Source organism: Mixophyes fleayi, chromosome 3, assembly GCF_038048845.1.
Source record: "Mixophyes fleayi isolate aMixFle1 chromosome 3, aMixFle1.hap1, whole genome shotgun sequence".
NCBI lineage: Eukaryota > Metazoa > Chordata > Amphibia > Anura > Limnodynastidae > Mixophyes > Mixophyes fleayi.
In genome coordinates, this window is record NC_134404.1 from 348,017,313 (window position 1) to 348,035,967 (window position 18,655).

The 18,655-nt window shown below is 49.4% G+C and overlaps 1 protein-coding gene across 1 annotated transcript in view; it reads right to left on the reverse strand.

The window, feature by feature from the left end:
- The window catches only part of LOC142145047 (solute carrier family 22 member 7-like), a 42,988-nt gene that overhangs the window by 15,547 nt on the left and 8,786 nt on the right, over nt 1–18,655 (reverse strand). Inside the window, exons 6-8 of the mRNA XM_075204511.1 lie at nt 16,894–16,997; nt 4,454–4,668; nt 2,836–2,938 (exon numbers count right to left, since the gene is read on the reverse strand). Of these exons, the coding sequence (XP_075060612.1) occupies nt 2,836–2,938; nt 4,454–4,668; nt 16,894–16,997 (422 nt within the window). The remainder of the gene's footprint in view (nt 1–2,835; nt 2,939–4,453; nt 4,669–16,893; nt 16,998–18,655) is intronic.

Consider the following 18,655-nt stretch of genomic DNA (forward strand, 5'->3'; position numbering starts at 1 on the left):
TTTCTCCTTCCTGCTATCTTCTGGATTGTTTGCTGTCACCCATGTAAATTCAATTAACTTTGAGTTCTAAAAAAAAATTTAGGGCAAGGTAGAGATAACAGTCCTGAACCCCTAGGGGGTACCTCCCCACTACGCTCCATGGCTGGTGCCCTTCCCTTTTGGCGCCATGCCTCGATGACCTTTGCCCACTCAGCTGCAGGCGCATTGTTTCCTAAGGCCATCAGCTGGATCTTTAGTCTGGCTGCCCTGTGCTCATCATAGGACATAGGGGCTGGTTGTGCGGTTATAGCCTGTTGTGTAGAGATTGCTGCTGTCTGGGGGTCTGGTTCACCTTGTTACCGGTTGTCAACTGGGCCGCCGCCTTGGCCACTGGAGCCATCAGTTTCCTCCAGCTGGGTATCATGCTGTCGGTACTATTCTCTCAGCACCTACCTCATCTCCGCCCTGTTTGGCAAATGGCTGATATCAATGTCATTGGCACTGCACAGAGTCTCGGGGTTCACCCTGGACACATTGGTGTAATCAGAAATTTTGTGCTTTCTCCTGGCTGCAGTTATTCCTCTCCTGAATAACTCGGCTCCTGAACGGTGCACAAAAAGCTGCCTGCGGTTATCCCACCGCTTGCCACCAGAAATCTGTGACAGGATGGACCGCCTATGCCACCCTGTCTGTTGTTGCTGTTGGGCTTACTTTGCCACCGTTCCCTTTCATTATCCTGAATGCACCCTCTAACCGCAGTAAGAGGGACATACAAATGCTGCCACCACTGGACTCCTTACTGGCATCCAGTACCGGGTTTCTTCTGGGTTACTGATGCTGCAAGTGCACCCCATTGCTGGTGTACCTGGACTGGTACCCCTGACCCCTTCCTATGGATCAGGGTTGCTGTGGATGGATCCCCCCCTGGCCTATCACACCGGCCAGATCTGCTGGCTATGGGGCAGAGCAGTGGTACTGGATGCTGAGTCCAAACCTCAGAAACAGCCGGGATGGTCTAGATTTTGGGTCTAATCTGTAGGTCACAGAGAGAAGTTTCCAAGCAGGTCTTTGAAGCAAATGATGTTTATTTGCTCATCCTGTTTGAAGGTACCGGGGAGCAGGTCAGATGAAGCAAGAAGAACAATTTTCAATACAAGACAGTGTTTTTTATACAGATTTGGACACAGCCTCACAGGGTAAGCCAGCCCCCTGAGGTCTGAGCTAATTTTAGAATCAGGATGCAATTTGTTTACCCAAACATGGTTTTACATTGAATACAAGCTAACAATATTTACACTTATCTGTGATATCCTAAAACTTGCTGTGATTTCCTGCATCTTGTTTTTATACGCAAGAAATCTAGTAGCAAGTCTTAATTAAACCTTCCTGTACCTTCAGGTGCTGGACCCTCACACATCAAAAGGTTTAATTAACATGAGATTAACATGTGTCCTTTTTTCAGCTACAGAATACACATTCCCAAAGAAAGTCACAAAACCCCAAACAAGTTATTTCCCTACTCCAAGATACACAAAAGACTTCCTCAACAAAGGCTTATTGTATCAGATATATAATGCATTTCCTGTCACACTATATTGCGTACCTGCTATTGTTGGCGCAACTCGGAAGAAGGTGCGCAGTCTAACGTGCCCCTGGTATTCACCAGGGACCGCCACAAGGCGGTATGGACTCCGCTGCAGGGACACGCAGGTCGCGGTCCTTCCACGAGTCAACAGCGAGATACAGTGGGGGTGTCGGACAGGCCGGGTCGGTAACGTTCTGGTAGTAGAAGTACACAGGGGTATCCGGAGGAATAGTGAGACAAGCCGGGTCGATAACAATCTGGTAGCGCGGTACAAAAGGGAAATCCAAAAGGGGTGGTCAAACGGTCCGGGTCAGAAGGTCACAGGCACACAAGGAAAGGTCAGGAACAAATGCTTGGATCAGAAACACAGGAACTCTGGAGGCAGGAAGACCTGATACTCTGGCACAGGTGAGTGCTCAGGAAGTGCCTTTTATAATTAGAGGGACCAATGGGAGACTGTGGGCGGCAGCGCTGGTCTCAGCTGCCGCCGAGACTACATGCGCAGAAGGCCGCGTGAGTTGGCCGGAACTTCCGTGTCTGGTTGCCTGGCAACCAGAGGCGCGGGGAAATGACGCAGCCGGCCGTCCCGAGGAGACAGCGGGACGGCGCCTGACATTTCCGCTAGCAAAATTAAAACAAACAAATTTCTTCCCCTGGTCTCAGAAATAAAGATATCTAAATAACCAACATGCACACTATATAAAAAATAAGTACGTTTGTAATTATATAAATAAGCACCCTGCACTATTTCCTTTAAATATATTTATAACATAAGTTATTTATAAGTGATCCAGTCACAGATGTTTTTAGTGAGGTTTAATCTTGGCACTGTACAAACTGCACTATGTTTAGAATGACATTCACAAGGGTTAAAGCAGCACTTCAGCAACTGATAAATTCCAGGACCGATTCACCCGACCTAAGTATTACATGGCAGGCCAACCCAAATATTACCCGGCACCCTTCCAGGGCTACTCTCATAAGCCTTCACCCATGAAACGGCAGCCACATAGCTAAACACAAATAAACGATTACATCTAGATAAAGGGGCCCCAAGGGCTGAACCTAAGATATTGTATGAAACATTCCGCTCTCTGATTCCTGCAGTCCTACCGGTGTAGCTGAGAGTATTAAATCCTGTTTAAAATGACTAGTAAATAAAACCTGAGTGGCAATCTGGTGTGGGGTAAGAATTCAAACACTGCATATATTTACATCTAAGTAACCTAGTATAACAAATCTCCAAAGTAAGTGACCCCTGTGTCGTTTACCTGAGTACGGTGGGGTACAGCTCGGCCGTGAAGAGGAACGCAGTGGTAAACGCAGCTTCTGAGAAACCTTTCCCTAGGATGGCCACTAGAGAGCGCCAATGTCCTAATCCAGATTACAGCAGAAGTCAGGTAAATAGTCAATTATTCCATAAATATTCACAAATTAAATAATTTTACTCATATACGTTAAAGGGGCACTCTAACAGTGGATGAAGCAGAACGTGGAGTTAAACTGTCTTAAAATCCTCAATTTTCTCTAACAATATCGTCATGTTTCAGTTATAAACTGGAGTGGTGGTATTTTTTATACCTTATGGGGTTAAATTACCACCATTTACCTCCCATCTTATATAATTACCCCAAGGTAACAAAACTACCAGATCTGAGGCCTGCTATGTCCATACATAGATGGAAAGGCTGCGTAGCCCAGGGCTAGGGAGACAGAAGTAATGGGGCATCCAGCTACACATCACAGTTTCCTATGTGTATCCTACAGCATAAAACAACAATAGTTTTAATTACTAGGTGATTCATTTATTTCCTTTATACACATTGGGCCTGATTCAGGAAAGTAAGACAAAAAAATGAGTAAATTTTCCCCTGGACAAAACTATGTGACGGGTGCAAATTAGTTTATTATTTTGCAAAGAAGAAAGATAATGGCTGTTTTTCATTTGGAGCACAAATACTTGAATACAAATCCTTGCTGTATGTTTACACTGACATTTAAAGTTGATCTAGGACATGCCCTACCCCAATGTGCATAGGATGTAGGAGAGGCTGAACATCAAGCTCTATAGGGGGCAGGGTGTAGGAGGGGCTGGACATGGGGCTACAATGTATAGAATGAGAGTTATATTACATGTAGGGATGAGGCAGGTGATAATAGTGATATTACCTGGAGGGATGAGGCAGGTGATAATAGTGATATTACCTGGAGGGATGAGGCAGGTGATAATAGTGAGGTTACCTGGAGGGATGAGGCAGGTGATAATAGTGAGGTTACCTGGAGGGATGAGGCAGGTGATAATAGTGAGGTTACCTGGAGGGATGAGGCAGGTGATAATAGTGATATTACCTGGAGGGATGAGGCAGGTGATAATAATGATATTACCTGGAGGGATGAGGCAGGTGATAATAGTGATATTACCTGGAGGGATGAGGCAGGTGATAATAGTGATATTACCTGGAGGGACGAGGCAGGTGATAATAGTGATATTACCTGGAGGGATGAGGCAGGTGATAATAGTGAGGTTACCTGGAGGGATGAGGCAGGTGATAATAGTGAGGTTACCTGGAGGGATGAGGCAGGTGATAATAGTGAGGTTACCTGGAGGGATGAGGCAGGTGATAATAGTGATATTACCTGGAGGGATGAGGCAGGTGATAATAGTGAGGTTACCTGGAGGGACGAGGCAGGTGATAATAGTGATATTACCTGGAGGGATGAGGCAGGTGATAATAGTGAGGTTACCTGGAGGGATGAGGCAGGTGATAATAGTGAGGTTGCCTGGAGGGATGAGGCAGGTGATAATAGTGAGGTTACCTGGAGGGACGAGGCAGGTGATAATAGTGATATTACCTGGAGGGATGAGGCAGGTGATAATAGTGATATTACCTGGAGGGATGAGGCAGGTGAGGCCTATGCAGGCAGCAGTGATAATCAGGGACCCTCCTTGGCACTGTTTACGTCCAATGCGATCCAGCAGGAGATATACCCCAACTTTGGCTGGGATCTCTATGACTCCAAATATAAAATGGGTGAGGAATGGACTGAGGCTGAAGCCAGTGACGTGGAAGCTGATTCCATAATAACTGAAGGCGACACCGAACCTACAGAAAAAGCAACATATCAAACACACCTCAGAAGAGGGAACACACATAGTTGTCCCGAGAGTCACATGAAGTCCAGTCCATGGGACATTCCGCTATACTAGACATACATGTGAGGATGGACAATAACACACAGCAGATGGACAGAGCCTGGAGTGAGGCTGCTACGTGGAAGTGAGCTATGTCCATTATACAAGGTGTAGTTTATGAGTTGGATGTATATGGTCCATCTGGTAACCAGGATGTTGGTTGGGTGTGTCAGTTGGAAGGCCCACCCTTTAGGAAGTGTGTCTGGTGCTACCGCAGTCTCATTGTCTGGCAGGAAGCCGGTTGTTGGAGGTAGCTGTGGACTCTGCAGTCACATTACACAAGTGCCCCCTGGTGCAGGTGAAGGGGTGGCCGTGAGATGAAGGTGGAGGCCCCAGGGAGGTAGTTATCTAGCTGCTAACTTTCTACCATAATAAAAGCTGGGGGAGGGGCTGGGAAATATACAGAACAAAAGACATTTCTTGACATTGCTCCGTGACACCCGAACTAGTGCGCGTGTGCTTATTTGTTCTCCTTATGCCTCATGTTGTCTATCAGGTGTATAGAAGGCCTTTTTGGGTGTGGGTCACAAGCCAGCCCTTGCTAGATGTAAACCCCTATACCTGGAAGATGAGTGCATCTGATTTTACCTGCATTATAATGGTATTTGAAGAATATAGGTTAGTGCAGGACCTGCATACAATGAGATGCCCATGACACTGGGATACAGGCTTAAAAGTTTTGATCAGAATATGAACCAATACCTCACGTTATCATTTTGCTACATGCACTCACATAAGCAATGTTAAGGACATGCACTGACAACAACTGTCTTTTTGTTTTGTATACATATAGGGCATTTCTATTGCCCTGCAGCTGGTACCATGTGTAATATGGGATTAATCGAGCGCTGGCTTCTTTCTTCTCTGATTTTGCCTGTAATTCTAGGTTTGTGAATTATTTGCAAGCGGTAATTGAGACGTTAGTACTTGCTGGGCCATAGATGCAGTTTTTTTGTACACATGTCGGGAAGTTGTTCCTGCTCTGTTACCTAGGTCATTCATGTTTAATTCCTGCTTCAATAAAAATTAAATTCTGACTTGTGAACAAGTACAAAAACGTTTTAAGTGACTGAGGGGTGTGACTGAGGATTGCGTCTGAGGGTGTGTGTCTGAGGGTGTGCGTCTGAGGGTGTGTGTCTGAGGGTGTGTGTCTGAGGGGTGTGACTGAGGGGTGTGACTGAGGGGCGTGTCTGAGGAGTGTGTGTCTGATGTGGTGTGTCTGAGAAGCGTGTCTGAGGGGGGGTGTCTGAGGGGCGTGTCTGAGGGGTGTGTCTGAGGGGGTGTGTCTGAGGGGTGTGACTGAGGGTGTGTCTGAGGGTGTGTGTCTGAGGGGTGTGTCTGAGGGGTGTGTGTCTGAGGGGGTGTGACTGAGGGGTGTGTCTGAAGGGTGTGTCTAAGGGGGGGTGTCTGAGGGGTGTGTCTGAGGGGTGTGTCTGAGGGGTGTTTCTGAGGGGGTGTGTTTAAGGGGGGGTGTGTTTAAGGGGGGGTGTCTGATGTGGTGTGTCTGAGGGGTGTGTATGAGGGGGTGTGTCTGAGGGGCGTGCCTGAGGGACGTGACTGAGGGGCGTGCCTGAGGGGTGTGACTGAGGGGTGTGTCTGAAGGGTGTGACTGAGGGGTGTGTCTGAGGGGTGTGTCTGAGGGGTGTGTCTGAGGGGGTGTGTTTAAGGGGGGGTGTCTGATGTGGTGTGTCTGAGGGGTGTGACTGATGGGTTGTGTCTGAGGGACGTGACTGAGGGGCTTGTCTGAGGGGGTGTGTGCCTAATGGGGTGGCTTAGGGGTATGGCTGAGGGGTGTGAATGAAGGGTGTCTGAGGGGCGTGTCTGAGGGGTGTGTCTCATGATGTGTGTCTGAGGGGTGTGACTGAGGGGTGTGACTGAGGGGTGTGACTGAGGGGCGTGTCTGAGGAGTGTGTGTCTGATGTGGTGTGTCTGAGAAGCGTGTCTGAGGGGGGGTGTCTGAGGGGCGTGTCTGAGGGGGCATGTCTCAGGGGGTGTGTCTGAGGGGTGTGACTGAGGGTGTGTCTGAGGGTGTGTGTCTGAGGGGTGTGTCTGAGGGGTGTGTGTCTGAGGGGGTGTGACTGAGGGGTGTGTCTGAAGGGTGTGTCTAAGGGGGGGTGTCTGAGGGGTGTGTCTGAGGGGTGTGTCTGAGGGGTGTTTCTGAGGGGGTGTGTTTAAGGGGGGGTGTGTTTAAGGGGGGGTGTCTGATGTGGTGTGTCTGAGGGGTGTGTATGAGGGGGTGTGTCTGAGGGGCGTGCCTGAGGGACGTGACTGAGGGGCGTGCCTGAGGGGTGTGACTGAGGGGTGTGTCTGAAGGGTGTGACTGAGGGGTGTGTCTGAGGGGTGTGTCTGAGGGGTGTGTCTGAGGGGGTGTGTTTAAGGGGGGGTGACTGATGGGTTGTGTCTGAGGGACGTGACTGAGGGGCTTGTCTGAGGGGGTGTGTGCCTAATGGGGTGGCTTAGGGGTATGGCTGAGGGGTGTGAATGAAGGGTGTCTGAGGGGCGTGTCTGAGGGGTGTGTCTCATGATGTGTGTCTGAGGGGTGTGACTGAGGGGTGTGTCTGAAGGGTGTGTCTGAGGGGGGTGTCTGAGGGGTGTGTCTCATGATGTGTGTCTGAGGGGTGTGACTGAGGGGTGTGTCTGAAGGGTGTGTCTGAGGGGGGTGTCTGAGGGGTGTGACTGAGGGGTGTGACTGAGGGGTGTGTCTCATGATGTGTGTCTGAGGGGTGTGACTGAGGGGGGTGTCTGAGGGGTGTGACTGAGGGGTGTAACTGATGGGGCGTGTCTGAGGGACATGACTGAGGGGTGTGTCTGAGGGGTGTGTCTGATGTGGTGTGTCTGAGGGGTGTGTCTGAGGGGGTGTGTCTGAGGGGTGTGACTGAGGGGCGTGTCTGAGGGGTGTGTGCCTAATGGGGTGGCTTAGGGGTATGGCTGAGGGGTGTGAATGAAGGGTGTCTGAGGGGTGTGTCTCATGATGTGTGACTGAGGGGTGTGACTGAGGGGTGTGTCTGAAGGGTGTGACTGAGGGGTGTGTCTGAGGGGTGTGTGCCTAATGGGGTGTTTCTGAGGGGGTATGGCTGAGGGGTGTGAATGAAGGGTGTCTGAGGGGCGTGTCTGAGGGGTGTGTCTCATGATGTGTGTCTGAGGGGTGTGACTGAGGGGTGTGTCTGAAGGGTGTGTCTGAGGGGTGTGTCTGAAGGGTGTGTCTGAGGGGTGTGTCTGAGTGGTGTGTCTGATGTGGTGTGTCTGAGGGGGTGTGACTGAGGGGTGTTTCTGAGGGGGTGTGTTTAAGGGGGGGTGTCTGATGTGGTGTGTCTGAGGGGTGTGTATGAGGGGGTGTGTCTGAGGGGTGTGACTGAGGGGCGTGTCTGAGGGGTGTGTGCCTAATGGGGTGGCTTAGGGGTATGGCTGAGGGGTGTGAATGAAGGGTGTCTGAGGGGCGTGTCTGAGGGGTGTGTCTCATGATGTGTGTCTGAGGGGTGTGACTGAGGGGTGTGTCTGAAGGGTGTGTCTGAGGGGGGTGTCTGAAGGGTGTGTCTGAGGGGTGTGTCTGAGGGGTGTGTCTGATGTGGTGTGTCTGAGGGGTGTGTCTGAGGGGGTGTGACTGAGGGGTGTTTCTGAGGGGGTGTGTTTAAGGGGGGGTGTCTGATGTGGTGTGTCTGAGGGGTGTGTATGAGGGGGTGTGTCTGAGGGGTGTGACTGAGGGGCGTGTCTGAGGGGTGTGTGCCTAATGGGGTGGCTTAGGGGTATGGCTGAGGGGTGTGAATGAAGGGTGTCTGAGGGGCGTGTCTGAGGGGTGTGTCTCATGATGTGTGTCTGAGGGGTGTGACTGAGGGGTGTGTCTGAAGGGTGTGTCTGAGGGGGTGTCTGAGGGGTGTGTCTGAAGGGTGTGTCTGAGGGGGGTGTCTGAAGGGTGTGACTGAGGGGTGTGTCTGATGTGGTGTGTCTGAGGGGTGTGACTGAGGGGTGTGTCTGAGGGGGTGTGACTGAGGGGTGTTTCTGAGGGGGTGTGTTTAAGGGGGGGTGTCTGATGTGGTGTGTCTGAGGGGTGTGTATGAGGGGGTGTGTCTGAGGGGTGTGACTGAGGGGCGTGTCTGAGGGGTGTGTGCCTAATGGGGTGGCTTAGGGGTATGGCTGAGGGGTGTGAATGAAGGGTGTCTGAGGGGCGTGTCTGAGGGTTTGTCTCATGATGTGTGTCTGAGTGGTGTGACTGAGGGGTGTGACTGAGGGGGTGTGTCTGATGTGGTGTGTCTGATGTGGTGTGTCTGAGGGGGTGTGTCTGAGTGGTGTGACTGAGGGGGTGTGACTGAGGGGGTGTGTCTGATGTGGTGTGTCTGAGGGGGTGTGTCTGAGGGGTGTGACTGAGGGGTGTTTCTGAGGGGGTGTGACTGAGGGGTGTTTCTGAGTGGGTGTGTTTAAGGGGGGGTGTCTGATGTGGTGTGTCTGAGGGGTGTGACTGAGGGGCGTGTCTGAGGGGTGTGTCTGAGGGGGTGTGTTTAAGGGGGGGTGTCTGATGTGGTGTGTCTAAGGGGTGTACCTGAGTGGTGTAACTGATGGGCGTGACTGAGGGGGTGTGACTGAGGGGCGTGTCTGAGGGGTGTGACTGAGGGGCATGTCTGAGGGGTGTGACTGAGGGGCGTGTCTGAGGGGCGTGTCTGAGGGGCGTGACTGAGGGGTGTGTCTGAGGGGTGTGACTGATGGGTGTGACTGAGGGGCGTGTCTGAGGGGGTGTGACTGAGGGGTGTGACTGAGGGGCGTGTCTGAGGGGCGTGACTGAGGGGGTGTGACTGAGGGGCGTGTCTGAGGGGCGTGACTGAGGGGTGTAACTGAGGGGCGTGACTGAGGGGGTGTGACTGAGGGGGCGTGTCTGAGGGGTGTGACTGAGGGGCGTGACTGAGGGGTGTGTCTGAGGGGGTGTGTTTAAGGGGGGGTGTCTGATGTGGTGTGTCTAAGGGGTGTACCTGAGTGGTGTAACTGATGGGCGTGACTGAGGGGGTGTGACTGAGGGGCGTGTCTGAGGGGTGTGACTGAGGGGCATGTCTGAGGGGTGTGACTGAGGGGCGTGTCTGAGGGGCGTGACTGAGGGGTGTGTCTGATGTGGTGTGTCTGAGGGGTGTGTCTGAGGGGGTGTGACTGAGGGGTGTTTCTGAGGGGGTGTGTTTAAGGGGGGGTGTCTGATGTGGTGTGTCTGAGGGGTGTGTATGAGGGGGTGTGTCTGAGGGGTGTGACTGAGGGGCGTGTCTGAGGGGTGTGTGCCTAATGGGGTGGCTTAGGGGTATGGCTGAGGGGTGTGAATGAAGGGTGTCTGAGGGGCGTGTCTGAGGGGTGTGTCTCATGATGTGTGTCTGAGGGGTGTGACTGAGGGGTGTGTCTGAAGGGTGTGTCTGAGGGGGTGTCTGAGGGGTGTGTCTGAAGGGTGTGTCTGAGGGGGGTGTCTGAAGGGTGTGACTGAGGGGTGTGTCTGATGTGGTGTGTCTGAGGGGTGTGACTGAGGGGTGTGTCTGAGGGGGTGTGACTGAGGGGTGTTTCTGAGGGGGTGTGTTTAAGGGGGGGTGTCTGATGTGGTGTGTCTGAGGGGTGTGTATGAGGGGGTGTGTCTGAGGGGTGTGACTGAGGGGCGTGTCTGAGGGGTGTGTGCCTAATGGGGTGGCTTAGGGGTATGGCTGAGGGGTGTGAATGAAGGGTGTCTGAGGGGCGTGTCTGAGGGTTTGTCTCATGATGTGTGTCTGAGTGGTGTGACTGAGGGGTGTGACTGAGGGGGTGTGTCTGATGTGGTGTGTCTGATGTGGTGTGTCTGAGGGGGTGTGTCTGAGTGGTGTGACTGAGGGGGTGTGACTGAGGGGGTGTGTCTGATGTGGTGTGTCTGAGGGGGTGTGTCTGAGGGGTGTGACTGAGGGGTGTTTCTGAGGGGGTGTGACTGAGGGGTGTTTCTGAGTGGGTGTGTTTAAGGGGGGGTGTCTGATGTGGTGTGTCTGAGGGGTGTGACTGAGGGGCGTGTCTGAGGGGTGTGTCTGAGGGGGTGTGTTTAAGGGGGGGTGTCTGATGTGGTGTGTCTAAGGGGTGTACCTGAGTGGTGTAACTGATGGGCGTGACTGAGGGGGTGTGACTGAGGGGCGTGTCTGAGGGGTGTGACTGAGGGGCATGTCTGAGGGGTGTGACTGAGGGGCGTGTCTGAGGGGCGTGTCTGAGGGGCGTGACTGAGGGGTGTGTCTGAGGGGTGTGACTGATGGGTGTGACTGAGGGGCGTGTCTGAGGGGGTGTGACTGAGGGGTGTGACTGAGGGGCGTGTCTGAGGGGCGTGACTGAGGGGGTGTGACTGAGGGGCGTGTCTGAGGGGCGTGACTGAGGGGTGTAACTGAGGGGCGTGACTGAGGGGGTGTGACTGAGGGGGCGTGTCTGAGGGGTGTGACTGAGGGGCGTGACTGAGGGGTGTGTCTGAGGGGGTGTGTTTAAGGGGGGGTGTCTGATGTGGTGTGTCTAAGGGGTGTACCTGAGTGGTGTAACTGATGGGCGTGACTGAGGGGGTGTGACTGAGGGGCGTGTCTGAGGGGTGTGACTGAGGGGCATGTCTGAGGGGTGTGACTGAGGGGCGTGTCTGAGGGGCGTGACTGAGGGGCGTGACTGAGGGGTGTGTCTGAGGGGTGTGACTGATGGGTGTGTCTGAGGGGTGTGACTGAGGGGTGTGACTGAGGGGCGTGTCTGAGGGGCGTGTCTGAGGGGCGTGGCTGAGGGGGTGTGGCTGAGGGGCGTGTCTGAGGGGCGTGACTGAGGGGTGTGACTGAGGGGCGTGACTGAGGGGGTGTGACTGAGGGGGCGTGTCTGAGGGGGCGTGTCTGAGGGGCGTGACTGAGGGGTGTGTCTGAGGGGTGTGACTGTTGTCATGTGGACACATCTCTGAACACAGACACTTACGAGTGACATTTCCTTTCTCAGGTTACATTTTATGCTCCGCCTTCCCCCTTGTCTGTTAGTTGGAGATTATATTCCAGATAATGATGAAAAGAGCGATATAACAGAACCTCATAATTATATGATTCATATTTGTGGGGTCCCCAAGATTTAGGGGTACTCAGCTTTATTGTGGCTCATTAACTGAACGTTTCCATTTTTCACACTGTAATGAGTTTGGTAATCAAATGCTCAGTCAAATAATCTTCATTCAGTGATTAAATACAATTATTTTTGACCCATGATATTGTTCAGAGATGTGATTAGACAGCAGAGATATTTGGGAAGTGACCGGTGTCCTTTAATGATGTAATTTACAGTTTAGTTCTGGTCCTGATCTGATCATTCTTTAGTCTATTAAGTTGTGAATCAGATATGTAGTAAAATCAATAAGGTGATAATCAGTGATAGATAACTAGATTATCTGAGTTAGTTTAGTATGTGTTGCATTAAGCTGATACATGTTCTGTAGTCAGAGAACTCATAGTATAATTAGTGATTATTCCGGTGGCCCCTGTGTTATTGCGCTAATTGGTGACTGTGAGTCATGAGTTATTTGGACTAATTATAGATATCTGTGAGTTACTCCACTTACCACTGATTTAATATAGTGATTAGTTATTCTGAATGAGATAATGAGATAATCAGTCTAATCTGGCATCCAGCGAAAGTAAGAAAACACATACCCACAATGCACTCTGGCAATCTCCATTGATCAATGTTATATTTTTGTGATATCACAAATCACAATGCACAAAACACATCGTTCAAATGCTGAGATTGTGAGTCCCTAAATATATCAACAAACTCATAAAGATAATAATTCAGTCATTGAAACTATTATTAATAGTGAATAGCAGGGTGCATTGTGGGTATCTCTTCTCTTACAACATGAGGTAAGACTTTATGATATTTAGCTTGCGGCCCTGATTATTGTTCTTGACTCAACCAGTGATAAACGGAACCAACTGTAGTGAATATTGGGTCCAGATAATGGGCCCGATTCATTAAGGCAGCAAACTGAGTGCAACCTGCGTGTGGTATTAAACTGCGCACTCCTGACTCCATCAAGGCACGGATCTGAGGACACGTGTGGTACTGAGGGTGGGTCTAGGTCTGATGTGCTGCACAAGATACTGCAGGACACGTCTAACACCGATCTGGAATATGAATTCAACTAAAAACGCACAGAAAAAAATAAAGTGTTTTATATATATATATATGTTTATTTAATTAATACCGCCTGTCAATAATAAAGGCATTAATGATCAGACAGTAAAATATAATAAAAAAGTGTTTTTTTCTGAAATTTTATTTTACTCATGAAATACATTTATTAGGATGTTATTAATGTCTACTGAGCATAAGATACATTGTTACAGCTGCTCCTGATTACAGACACATGTCCTAGCTGTATACACATGTCCTAGCTGTACACACATGTCCTAGCTGTACACACATGTCCTAGCTGTATACACATGTCCTAGCTGTCCACACATGTCCTAGCTGTATACACATGTCCTAGCTGTCCACACATGTCCTAGCTGTCCACACATGTCCTAGCTGTATACACATGTCCTAGCTGTCCACACATGTCCTAGCTATATACACATGTCCTAGCTGTACACACATGTCCTAGCTGTACCCACATGTCCTAGCTGTACACACATGTCCTAGCTGTATACACATGTCCTAGCTGTACACACATGTCCTAGCTGTACACACATGTCCTAGCTGTACACACATGTCCTAGCTGTCCACACATGTCCTAGCTGTCCACACATGTCCTAGCTGTATACACATGTCCTAGCTGTCCACACATGTCCTAGCTGTACACACATGTCCTAGCTGTATACACATGTCCTAGCTGTACACACATGTCCTAGCTGTACACACATGTCCTAGCTGTACCCACATGTCCTAGCTGTATACACATGTCCTAGCTGTACACACATGTCCTAGCTGTACACACATGTCCTAGCTGTCCACACATGTCCTAGCTGTACACACATGTCCTAGCTGTACCCACATGTCCTAGCTGTACCCACATGTCCTAGCTGTACACACATGTCCTAGCTGTACACACATGTCCTAGCTGTATACACATGTCCTAGCTGTACCCACATGTCCTAGCTGTACACACATGTCCTAGCTGTACACACATGTCCTAGCTGTATACACATGTCCTAGCTGTACACACATGTCCTAGCTGTATACACATGTCCTAGCTGTACACACATGTCCTAGCTGTACACACATGTCCTAGCTGTATACACATGTCCTAGCTGTACACACATGTCCTAGCTGTATACACATGTCCTAGCTGTACCCACATGTCCTAGCTGTACACACATGTCCTAGCTGTATACACATGTCCTAGCTGTACACACATGTCCTAGCTGTATACACATGTCCTAGCTGTACCCACATGTCCTAGCTGTACCCACATGTCCTAGCTGTATACACATGTCCTAGCTGTATACACATGTCCTAGCTGTACACACATGTCCTAGCTGTATACACATGTCCTAGCTGTACACACATGTCCTAGCTGTATACACATGTCCTAGCTGTCCACACATGTCCTAGCTGTCCACACATGTCCTAGCTGTACACACATGTCCTAGCTGTCCACACATGTCCTAGCTGTACACACATGTCCTAGCTGTATACACATGTCCTAGCTGTACACACATGTCCTAGCTGTCCACACATGTCCTAGCTGTACACACATGTCCTAGCTGTATACACATGTCCTAGCTGTCCACACATGTCCTAGCTGTATACACATGTCCTAGCTGTATACACATGTCCTAGCTGTACACACATGTCCTAGCTGTATACACATGTCCTAGCTGTACACACATGTCCTAGCTGTATACACATGTCCTAGCTGTACACACATGTCCTAGCTGTATACACATGTCCTAGCTGTATACACATGTCCTAGCTGTATACACATGTCCTAGCTGTACACACATGTCCTAGCTGTACACACATGTGGTAGCTGTATACACATGTCCTAGCTGTATACACATGTCCTAGCTGTACACACATGTCCTAGCTGTACACACATGTCCTAGCTGTACACACATGTCCTAGCTGTATACACATGTCCTAGCTGTACACACATGTCCTAGCTGTATACACATGTCCTAGCTGTACACACATGTCCTAGCTGTACACACATGTCCTAGCTGTACACACAGGTCCTAGCTGTATACACAGCCGTCATCACTGATCAGGACTTAGACCAGACCTGTAGCTGGAGCAAGAGAAATAAGTCACTTTGAGATGCTCAGAGCTGGATTTGCACTTGAGATTGACAAATCCCTACTGTGTAAAACGCGCCTTCCCCGCCCATTCACTCCCCAACATTGTGAGCTGTAGTGAGTGTCCTTCACGTCCACGGACGTATCCCCCGGCTCTAGCCGTACGTCAGATACGCACTTTGATGAATCAGGCCCTCAGTTTAATAAGAAAACATCATTTGTTTCTGCAATACCACTGAGTGTTAGTAATTAATTAAATAGACGTTATATACCGGATAAAGGAACCATCCGTTGTTCTATTGTGTAATGCTCATGTACGTCATACATGCCAACTATCCCTGAATGTCAGGGAGTTGCTTATAGAAAATGAAGACTGACAAGAACTATGATATATTTAACTGATGTTAAACGCTAGACTAAGAAGGGGATATTATAATCTGAGGCACACGGTCTAACTGAAGAGGACGGAATTGTTTAGGAAAGTGTTACTACAAGTAACTACTGAAATACTGAAAACTCCTGAGTAAATGAAAGATATAAACAGCTGTGGTTCCTAATTAAGCTTAAGTCTATGTATGATAAAACTGAGCCAATCCGGCCAATATTTCTACCATGGCTTAAGCCAGAGTCCTCAGTGACTTTGAGAAAGAGGAGAACTTGGCAGTGATAATGACTATTATTTAATATCTACTCTGGAACCCTTATTAACATAACGATCGTCATACCCCGAGTAATTACAATAGACAGCAAGAAATACCCCCTGAGCCCATTGAAATACTCTTCCATCCTTCACTCCAACCACTGCTCACCCCATGCCAAGGTCGTACTTCATACTTGCCAAGAAGCCCTGAACTAGGGGTGATCTCCCTCACTCCCTGCAGAGTCCGGCATTCTCCCTGATGCTGAGCTAGTACAAGACGTGGTTGGCTTCGCCATCTGTGGCATGATGACACAGTTCAGAAATTGTGTCCTATCTCCATGTATTGATGCCTATGGAGGTGGCCATTTTCATGAAGACCAAGATTTAATCAAAGACTGACAGGTAAGACAACATGACTTCAGTAATGGAGACAGAAACGTAAAAGACACTTCAGTCTCTAGAGATTCATTAACTGCTTTTCTTTAACGCATAGTTTCCTACTCTCCCGGAATGTCCTGGAGACTCCCGCATTTCTGAGAGACCCCCGATTCTTGCCTCCGCAATAGATAAGTGATGGGGGGTGGGGCTTAATGAGCCCCATCCCCGCACGCCCACCTTCCCCCGGGATCTCCCTGAAGCCAACGAGGAAAGGTTGCCAAGTATGATGTACACATAGCCGGGAAACATACTCTTCCCTTAATATTCAGGGTCAGGTTAAATAACCAGGAATCTAGCTTTATGCACATAGTTCTAGTATGTAATGATTATTGGTTTTGTTATATAAATAACCAGGAATCTAGCTTTATGCAGCTATTGTGCAATGTTTATGTGTTTGTTGTATAAATAATTTAGAACCTTGCTGCATTTGTGTATCATGTAATGTTTATATAATGTTGCGGTATGAATAGGAGCCTCACACCTCACACCTCACACCTCATCATTGGACTGACCTGCAGTATCAAAGACTAAATGTAAGACTGTCCAACCAGCCTGGACCTGTGTACGGTGTGCCGGCTCTGTGATGACCATTCGTACCACCTGTCATTGATACATATTATATATACACCGTTTTATTAATTATTGAACTTGGGGTCTCATTACCTTACATTACCCGGATTTATTCCACCTACGAACGTCCTGTTTGGGACACAAACAATCAATCTTCCAAGTAAGATGACAAATCACAAAATGAAAAGTGAGTAATACCTGGTTGTACAATGGACCAGGGGCCCATGGGGCCCATGAGGTTCTCTGATGGACCAGGGGAAATGTTTCTTACCACATGACGCCAAGATACAGGGTGTTTGTTCTGAGCTTTGGGGTCCTGACTAGATCCCAGAAATTGTATTTCCTGCATTCCACGTAGACCGTCTTCTGCAGAACCTGAGAGAGAGTCACAGAGTCAATGTCTCATTATCGACCATCAACGTTTCTATACAGTCATTTACTGTAACATGTCCAATCTCACTTCAGACCTTTCACTATGACTCTGTCCATTCAGCACTTACTTGGGCTGAATTAATTAATTCGTGTTTTGAAGATCAAACACTTCAATGCATTAATTTAGTCCAGTTAATGCAAAAAGTTACTTAAGGGGGAATTTCAGGAGCAGTTTGCATCGGGTTCTGGGTTTGTTCTTTCATCAGGTTTGTAAGTTCCAATACTCAGAGACAACGGGCATTATTCATGTTTAATTGTACGTCTGCTTGTGTGACGTATCTGGCGGCGTGAAATAGCTTTGCTAATGCCCAGAAACTGACCTTACGCCAATGATTGCAAATAACACGACTGCCAACGACCTGAAGGACGGAACAGGGGAGAGAAGGGGCCGACTAACATGGGCCGTGCAGAGTGAGGGTTAGTCAGTTAGTTAGGGTCCGGGGTCTGCGGAGGTGCCCCCAGCCAGGGGTCCATGAAGGTCCACCTGGGCTTATGGATTAGGGTTAGGGTTAGGGTTAGGGTTAGGTTAGGGTTAGGGTTAGGGTTAGGGAACCCTGGCCGAAGTGGTGAGGGTTAGGGTTAGGGTTTGGGGTTAGGGTTAGGGTTAGGGTTAGGGTTAGGGTTAGGGTTAGGGTTTGGGGTTAGGGTTAGGGTTAGGGTTTGGGGTTAGGGTTAGGGTTAGGGTTAGGGTTAGGGTTAGGGTTAGGGTTAGGGTTAGGGTTAGGGTTTGGGGTTAGGGTTAGGGTTAGGGTTAGGGTTAGGGTTAGGGTTAGGGTTAGGGTTAGGGAACCCTGGCCGAAGTGGTGAGGGTTAGGGTTAGGGTTTGGGGTTAGGGTTAGGGTTAGGGTTAGGGTTAGGGTTAGGGTTTGGGGTTAGGGTTAGGGTTAGGGTTAGGGTTAGGGTTAGGGTTAGGGTTTGGGGTTAGGGTTAGGGTTAGGGTTTGGGGTTAGGGTTAGGGTTAGGGTTAGGGTTAGGGTTAGGGAAAAGCTGTCGTTTTCCACCCGCTGCCAAGCTGCCGGTTTGTACTTCCACGTCGGAAGCCCCCGGGCCCGGGGGATCCAGGGTTGCGGTTAGGGTTAGGGAACCCTGGCCGAAGTGGTGAGGGTTAGGGTTAGGGTTAGGGTTAGGGTTAGGGTGTGCTGACGCTGATGTGGCCAATTCAAGTATTGGCTTTCTCATAAGTACACTTCTTCCTTTACCCCAGACGTATTACTGACACCCAGAACCGTAACTTTAAAATTGTAGTGCCTGAGGCAAGAAGCAAAACTGCCGCCCACTAGCCCTCAATTGTAACCAAATTAACCTAAAATATTCTTAAACTACGCCCCCCCCCTTCAGCATTGCGCCCTGGGCAGTCGCCCCTAACGCACAGTCCTAGTTACGGCCCTGCTGGCACCAGTCACCGGGCAGTGTAAGTGCCGGCTGATAGTGATGACTGACACAGCATAGTCCTTGTATTAAATCTACATGTATGTGATCACAGAACATGTGTATGCAGCTAAGATATACTGTATCTGTACAGTATTCATTGAAACCTGCTTTATGTAATTAATCTAAAAAAATATAAATAAAAAGAAAATTATGCTGTATTTGAAAATAAA